The sequence below is a fragment of the Eimeria necatrix genome, genomic scaffold (assembly GCF_000499385.1).
Source record: "Eimeria necatrix Houghton genomic scaffold, Enh_scaff885, whole genome shotgun sequence".
NCBI classification, from domain to species: Eukaryota; Apicomplexa; class Conoidasida; order Eucoccidiorida; family Eimeriidae; genus Eimeria; species Eimeria necatrix.
In genome coordinates this window covers 7,311-14,665 of record NW_013651786.1, presented here as the reverse complement: position 1 = coordinate 14,665, position 7,355 = coordinate 7,311, and the positions used below count along the sequence as shown (strand labels likewise).

General features: G+C 55.3%; 1 protein-coding gene across 1 annotated transcript; it reads left to right on the top strand.

The window, feature by feature from the left end:
- Positions 1-220: 220 nt before the first annotated feature.
- ENH_00080980 (hypothetical protein, conserved) lies at positions 221-4,622 on the top strand (the record flags this gene model as incomplete). Its single annotated transcript, XM_013577818.1, has 5 exons — positions 221-245; positions 1,141-1,298; positions 1,696-2,330; positions 2,559-2,954; positions 4,160-4,622. The coding sequence occupies 5 exons, from the start codon at positions 221-223 to the stop codon at positions 4,620-4,622; spliced, it is 1,677 nt and encodes a 558-aa protein (XP_013433272.1).
- Positions 4,623-7,355: the final 2,733 nt, after the last annotated feature.

Below are 7,355 nucleotides of genomic sequence, written 5' to 3'. Positions count from 1 at the left end.
TGCTGGGGAGGTCGTTTTTTGTCTGTGGGGGCTGCTGGTCTCTGTTGCTGCTGATCTTCTACTTTTGCTGCTTCATATTTGCACTTTTTATTTTATTTTATTTATTTTATTTTATTATTTTATTTTATTTCATTTTATTTTATTTTATTTTATTTTATTTTATTTTATGTATTTAAACTCTTGTCTTGGGTGTTTTCAGTTCATCTGCGGCGACACGCGCATGCACAAGATTGCTTATCTATCACGTGAGTTCGCTGCTGCTGCTTTGCTGCTGCTGCTGCTGCTTTGCTGCTGCTGCTGCTGCTGCTGCTTTGCTGCTACTGCTGCTGCTGCTGCCGAAGCAAACGAGCAGCTTTGGCTTAAGGCCTGCGAAAGCATTTGGAGGTGTTTATGCAGACTTTGCTGCTGCTGTCTGTGTGGATTTGTCAGGCCTATTAGCGCTGATGGACATGCAGTCTGCTGCTGCTGCTGCTGCTGCTGCTGCTGCTGCTGCTGCTGGCGCGCTCCCGCTGCTGCCAGTTTGTCTCTTCGTCCGATTTTTTTGTGTGGCTCCTCCGCCGTCGCGGTGTCTGTACAGCTGCCCGCCCGTTGCAGTGTCTCTGTACAGAATAGCAGCAGCAGCAGAGCAGCGCCGCCGCTCGTGTCTTGCTGCTGCTGCTGCTGCTGCTGCTGCTGCTCCCGGGAGTCGTCCAGCTGCTGCTGCTTACCTTCGCAAGGCCTTCGTCACAGAGACAGCTCCCGCGCTGCTGCGGCTCGCACTGCCATTTGCTTCTGAAAGGGCCCCGCTGCTGGCTGGGGCGGGGGCCCTTAGCAGCAGCAGCAGCAGCAGCAGCAGCAGCAGCAGCAGCAGCAGCAGCAGTGGCAGCAGCGGCCGGCTGCAGATGCAGGAGGGGCAGCAAAGCTTCGACTCCGCGCCCCAGATGCTGCAGCAGCTCTCGCGAATGCTCACAGGCACGCGCAAACCCTAAACCCTAAACCCTAAACCCTAAACCCTAGCTTTAAAGGCCCGGTGGCGCCTGCCGTCCCAAGTGAGGCGCAGCAGCTGGCAGCTGCTGCTGAAGCGCTGCTGCTCGCGCTCACCCGCTGCTGCTGCTGCGGCTGCTGCTGCTGCGGCTGCTGCTGCTGCTGCTGCTTGTGCAGGGGAGAAGCAGCAGCGGCTGGTGAGCCTTGCTGTGGGGTGTCTGTACACCTCAGCAGCAGAACCCAAAGCCCTCCGACTTGCTGCTCAACGTGCTGCTCTTCTGACGGCCTACGGGCTGCGGCTGCAGCAGCAAAGACAAGACACGGAGTCTGCTGCTGTGCGTGCTGCTGCTGCTGCTGCTGCTGCTGCACGTGCTGGGAGTCTGCTGCTGCTGCTGCACGTGCTGGGAGTCTGCTGCTGCTGCTGCACGTGCTGGGAGTCTGCTGCTGCTGCTGCACGTGCTGGAAGTCTGCTGCTGCTGCTGCACGTGCTGGGAGTCTGCTGCTGTGGGCGCTGCTGCTGCTGCTGGTGCAGTTGCTCCTGCTGCAGCTGCCACAAGTGCTGCTGCTGCTGCCGACGCCGCTGCTGCTGCTGCCCACGGCCGCTGCTGTTGCTGCTGCTGGCGCCTTCTGCGCTGCTGCGGCGGCCCTGCTGCTGGCAGCAATCTGCTGCTGCTGCTTCGGCTCTCGCCAAACCCTAAACCCTCGCCGCAAACCCTTGCTGCTGCGCTGCAGGGCGGAGTGTCTCTACAGAGCCTCACGGGGGTTTACACTTCCTATCGACTTGAGCCGCCGCTGCACCTGCTGGGGTGTCTTTGTGACTGTCGGCTGCAGCAGCAGCAGCAGCAGCAGAAGGTGCTGCGGCGCTACAGCAGCAGCAGCAGCAGCAGCAGGTGGTACGTGGGCTACGCACTCAGCCGCCAGCTGACAGCAACAGGAGCAGCACGGGGCCTGAGGGACGGGCTTTCGAACTTCCGCCGCTGCAGCAGCAGCAGCAGCAGCAGCAGCAGCAGCGACCCTTTCGAGCAGCTGCAGCACGCGCCGCTGCAGCACCCCCTCTACGGAGTTTCCGATGCTGCTGTTTGTCTCCTTTTGGAAACAAAGAAAATCCTCAGCAGCAAAGTGTGGGGTTTGTCTCTTCCCGAAGCAGTTTTGTCTCTGTGGGGCGTCAGCAGCAGCAGGCCCTTGGCCCTCAAGCCCGCAGCCAGCAGCAGCAGCAGCAGCAGCAGCAGCAGCAGCAGCAGCAGCAGCAGCAGCGCGCAGAAGCAAACTGGGCTGCCGCCGCTCGACCCTCTCGCTGCTGCTCTCGCAGCCCTCAGCAAAGACGCGTTCTTCAGAAATGAAAGGGCAGAGGCCCAAAAGATTGCCAGGTTCGCAAGGGTTTAGGGTTTAGGGTTTAGGGTTTAGGGTTTAGGGTTTGGGGGAACCGGGTAGGGTTTGGGGTTTAGGCTGAGGGTCTCGAACTCAAGTGTGCGGAGCGCTCTGGCAGCAGCTCTTTGAGATTCATGGCATGGGATTCGAGCCTCAGGACTCAGGGTTTAGGGTTTAGGGTTTAGGGTTTAGGGTTTAGGGTTTAGGGTTTAGGATATTGCGCGCAGGGAGGCTGCGATCCACAAGGTCTTTTATGTGGCCCCGCAAATGGAGACTTCGAAAAACGCGCATTTCAAGCCCTCGAAGGCAGCAGCAGCAGCCCCAGCAGCAGCAACAGCAGCAGCAGCAGCAGCAGCAGCAGCAGCAGCGGCGGCCGAGCCGGGAACACCCCGGAGGGCGACGAGCAGCAGCGTGGCGGGAAGCAGCGGCAGCAGCAGCAGCAGCAGCAGCAGCAGCAAAACCCCCGAAAGGGATTTAAAAGGAAAGGAAAGAGTTGGAGAAGAAAAGAAAAAGGGAGAGAAAGCAGCAGCAGCAGCAGCAGCAGCAGCAGCAGCAGCAGCAGCTTGGGGGGACGAAAACTCGCCGCTGAAGAGCCCCCTGAAAGCTTTAGCAGCAAAACAAAAGTGCTGCAGCAAAAAGCAAAATGCAAAATTTGCTTCTTTGTTTAGTCTTTTGAGGGCCCCCACAAATGGTTATTTTAAATACATGCATGGCAGATGCAACGCAGTCAAACTCCCCCTCACAGACCAGCTCCTCCTCTAAACCCTAAATTAGGGTTTAGGGTTTAGGGTTTACGGCTTCCGAAAGGAAGAGCTGCGGCGCGGCGCCCAGCTGCGCCGCAAACGGCTGCTGCAGCGGCTGCTGCAACGGCTGCTGCAGGGGCTGCTGCAGCGGCTACTGCTGCTGCAGCGGCTACTGCTGCTGCAGCGGCTACTGCTGCTGCTGCTGCTGCTGCTGCTCGGCTGCTGCTGCTGCTGCTGCTCGGCTGCTGCTGCTGCTGCTGCTCGGCTGCTGCTGCTGCAGCTGTGCTGCAGCAGCAGCAGACGGCAGGAGCAGCAGCAACTCGTTTCAGGGGTTTCCGGCCCGATTTTGCAACGCAATAAGAATAACAATAGTAATAAAAATGAAGAAATTAAAATAAATATGAAAAAAGAATTATAATAAATGTAATAATGATAATAATAAACCAAAAAGCAACAAGAAATAAATAAATCAAAAGCCTACCCCCAACGCAACAGCCCCGCTGCCTTCAGCCCCCCTTGCTGCTCTGAAAACGCCCCCCAAAACATGCATGCATGCATGCATGCATGCATGCATGCATGCACGCATGCATGCACGCCTGCATGCATGCATGCATGCATGCACGCATGCATGCATGCATGCAGGCGTCAAGAAGTGCATGCATGCATGCATGCATGCATGCACTCCTTAATGCATGCAAGCAGGTTTTGGCCAGTGTCTGCATGCATGCATGCATGCATGCATTATCGAGGACATGTATGCATGCATGCATGCATGCATGCATGCATGCATGCATGCGTTCCTTCGAAAGTCAGCCATAATTGGCTCTACAAGCTGCATCGAGGCTGCTCTTTGAGCCTCTCTGCTGCTGCTGCTGCTGCTGCTGCTGCTGCTGCTGCTGCTGCTGCTGCTGCTGCTTGCCTAGGGCCGCCGCAAGTGTGCCTGCAGAGCGTTGAGCCCGGCCCCAAGCCAGCTGTCTAAACCCTAAACCCTAAACCCTAAACCCTCGCTGCCGCCCTCATGCTGCACTTGCCCTTGAGGGTTTTTCTAAAGAAAACAAATTATCTATTTTGGCTCTTTTGCCCAGGAAGTTGGACCAGTGGTCCACTGGCGTAAAGCCACTGCTGCACTTTGAGGAAGCTTCGCAGCAGCAGCAGCAGCAGCAGCAGCACGAAATGCATGCAGCACTGGGCGTTCTGCAGCCGCAGCAGCAGCAGCAGCAGCAGGACAAACTGCATGCAGCACTGAGGGCACCGCAGCAGCAGCAGCAGCAGCAGCAGCAGCAGCAGCAGCAGCAGCAGCAGCAGCACAAACTGCATGCAGCCCAGTGGCATACGGCAGGAGAGCTCGGCCGCTTCTCACACATGCCTTTGCGCTGCCACAGCAGCAGCAGCAGCAGCAGCAGCAGCAGCAGCAGCAGCAGCAGCAGCAGCAGCAGGAAGCCAGCTGCTGCTAAGAAGAGTTCGAGCATTCTCCTGGAGACGCAGCAGAAGGCCCTGCAGCTTTGGCCCAAAAGCTGGGGTTTTCAGTGCCGGCGTCCAAAACCCTAAACCCTCATAAACCCTCGTAAACCCTCGTAAACCCTCGTAAACCCTCATAAACCCTCATAAACCCTCAGAAACACTCATAAGCCCTTCTAAAGCCTCCCAAACCCTCCTAAACCCTCAGAAGCCCCGATAAACCTTCTTAAACCCTCTTAAACCCTCTTAAACCCTCACAAACCCTCGTAAACCCTCCTAAACCCTGCAAGCTGAATTCTGAAACTCAAACCCGACTCCTGGGGTCACCTGGGCTGCCCCGTGTGCTCTTTGGGGCCATTCAAAACCCTAAAAGGCGAAATAATGAAAAATAAAAAATAAAAATAAAAATAAAAATAAAAAATTAAATTAAAAGTTTAAAAAATAAAAGCTAGAGTGCAGCAACCCAGCGCAGCCGAATACAGAGAATACCCGCAGCTAGGGTTTACGGATGTGAGGGTTTAGTGTTCAGGGTTTAGGGTTTAGGGTTTAGCGTTCTCCTCCTCTTAGTCCATGTTTCAGGGTTGCAAGTCAGGGTTTAAGTTTCAGCAGCGTGGAGTGTCGCAGTTAGGGTTTAGGGTTTAGGGTTTAGGGTTTAGGGTTTAGGGTTTAGGGTTTAGGGTTTGGCGGACTGGTCTGGTCGCTTCCAGCCCGGCCCCGGAGCGCCGCGCAGCTCTTGAACTCTTGCGTTTCGTTTGTTTAAATTTTTCAATTAAATTAATTTTATTTTGTCGCTTTTGTAGGGTTTGGCGGCTGCGGCTGGCCTTTGAGGGTTTAGGGTTTGGAGTTGAGGGTTTAGGGTTTAGGGTTTGCGTATGCTGACAACCGGCGCTGTCGCGCAGCGTTTCCGCGAGTAGAAACTTCTTTTTTACAATTTCCAGCTACAGAACCTCGAGTGCACTTTCTAAACCCTAAACCCTAAACCCTAAACCCTAGACCCCAGAGCCCAAACCCTAGTGACTGTTATCCGGAGTCGCAGCCGCTTGGGGGATATTGGCTGCCTCTCTCCATCGTCTGCTGCCCCCAGGCCCTTGCAAACCCTAAACCCTAAACCCTAAACCCTAAACCCTAAACCCTAAACCCTGGAGGTTTGAGCCGGACAGCAGTGCGCTCGCGCGAGTCTGCGCGTTGCCGCGAGCAGCGTTTGTAGCTGCGCGCGGGGCGTCCCGGGGCGGCGAGGGTTTAGGGTTTAGGGTTTAGGGTTTAGGGTTTAGGGTTTAGGGTTTAGGGTTTGGGATGTCGCTGCTGGCGCTGTGGCGGGGGGAGTACAGGGGCCCCTGGGGGCCCCCCGCGGGTTTGCCGCAGCGGCAGTGGGTGCAGCTGACGGACAACTTCGAGGGTTTGTTTGTTCCGAAGCTTCCTTGCAAACCCTTTTTTAGGGTTTCGCTGGACTGGGAAATCCAAAAGTCCCAAAAAGAGAGGTTTAGAGATGTCGCCAGGGGTCTTCGCCACAAACGCCAAAGGGGGGTTTCCAGAAGGGTTTGGGACTATCAGCAGTTTCTGCAGCTCGAGGGCCAGCACCACTTGCCAAACCCTTATCGGCGAGAAATCAAACAAGTCCGCCTCAAACCCCCGGGTAAACCCTAAACCCTAAACCCTAAACCCTAAACCCTAAGCCCCAAACCCTAAACCCTAGGTCGACGCTCCCGCACGCCCGCGGAGAAAGCCGCGACAACGCAGTCGCAAACCGCTGCTTGTTAGCGGCCAGCTGCAGCCAGTTACCCGTAAACCCTAAGCCCTAAACCCTAAACCCTAAACCCTAAACCCTAAACCCTAAACCCTGTGCGATAAACCCTAAGCCCTACAATCTCAAGTCTCATGATGATTCCAAGGGGGTGTCGACTGTTGGGTAGCTGGGCTGCAGGGAAGACGACGAAGGCTTTGGTGTTTGAGTCTACGTTTGAGGGTTTAGGGTTTAGGGTTTAGGGTTTAGGGTTTAGCGGCTAGGGTTCAGGCTTCAGGGGCTAGGGTTTAGGGTTTGGGGTCTAGAGGTAAGTGCTTTTGTTGCCCGCACCAAATCCAGTGCGGGCATCTGTCTCTGTCTCGTTCACATTTGCTAACACTAACAAATCAAGGGTTTAGGGTTTAGGGTTTAGGGTTTAGGGTTTAGGGTTTTGATTTGTTTCGAAGATGAAAGGCCCCTCACCGCCCCCCCAGTGCCTCCGTCATCTTCGCCTCTGCGCTTTACTCTCGTTTCCTCCTTAGCAGATCTCCAGGCCTTTGTTGACGCTTTCCAGGACCGTAAACCCTAAACCCTAAACCCTAAACCCTAAACCCTAAACCCTAAACCCTAAACCCTAAGCCCTAAACCCCAAACCCTAGGGCTAAAGCTACGTTTAAAGCGGCAAACCCCTGACCTGGGGCGTCTGCACGCCCCCTGAAGCCCCCTCACCCAGCTGCCCCCCAAACCCTAAACCCCAAACCCTAAACCCTAAACCCTAAACCCTAGAAAGGTGCTGCGGCGTCGCAGGCGCGTGCAGCATGCTGGCGGTTTCGGTGAAGAGCTGCTGCCGCAGCTACCGAGGGTTTTGCTGCTGTTTGGTTTTAAGCACAGAAGAAAAAAACTATTTAATAGACCCTTTTCGAATTTATCCTTATTTGTACAAACTCAACAGCGTCACTGCAAACCCTAAAATCCTCAAAGTCTTCTGCAACGCCAAACGCCAACTCCTCCACCTCCAGGTCGCGAGGGTTTAGGGTTTAGGGTTTAGGGTTTGGGGTTTGGGGTTTGGGGTCTGGGGTTTGGGGTTTGGGGTTTGGGGAAAC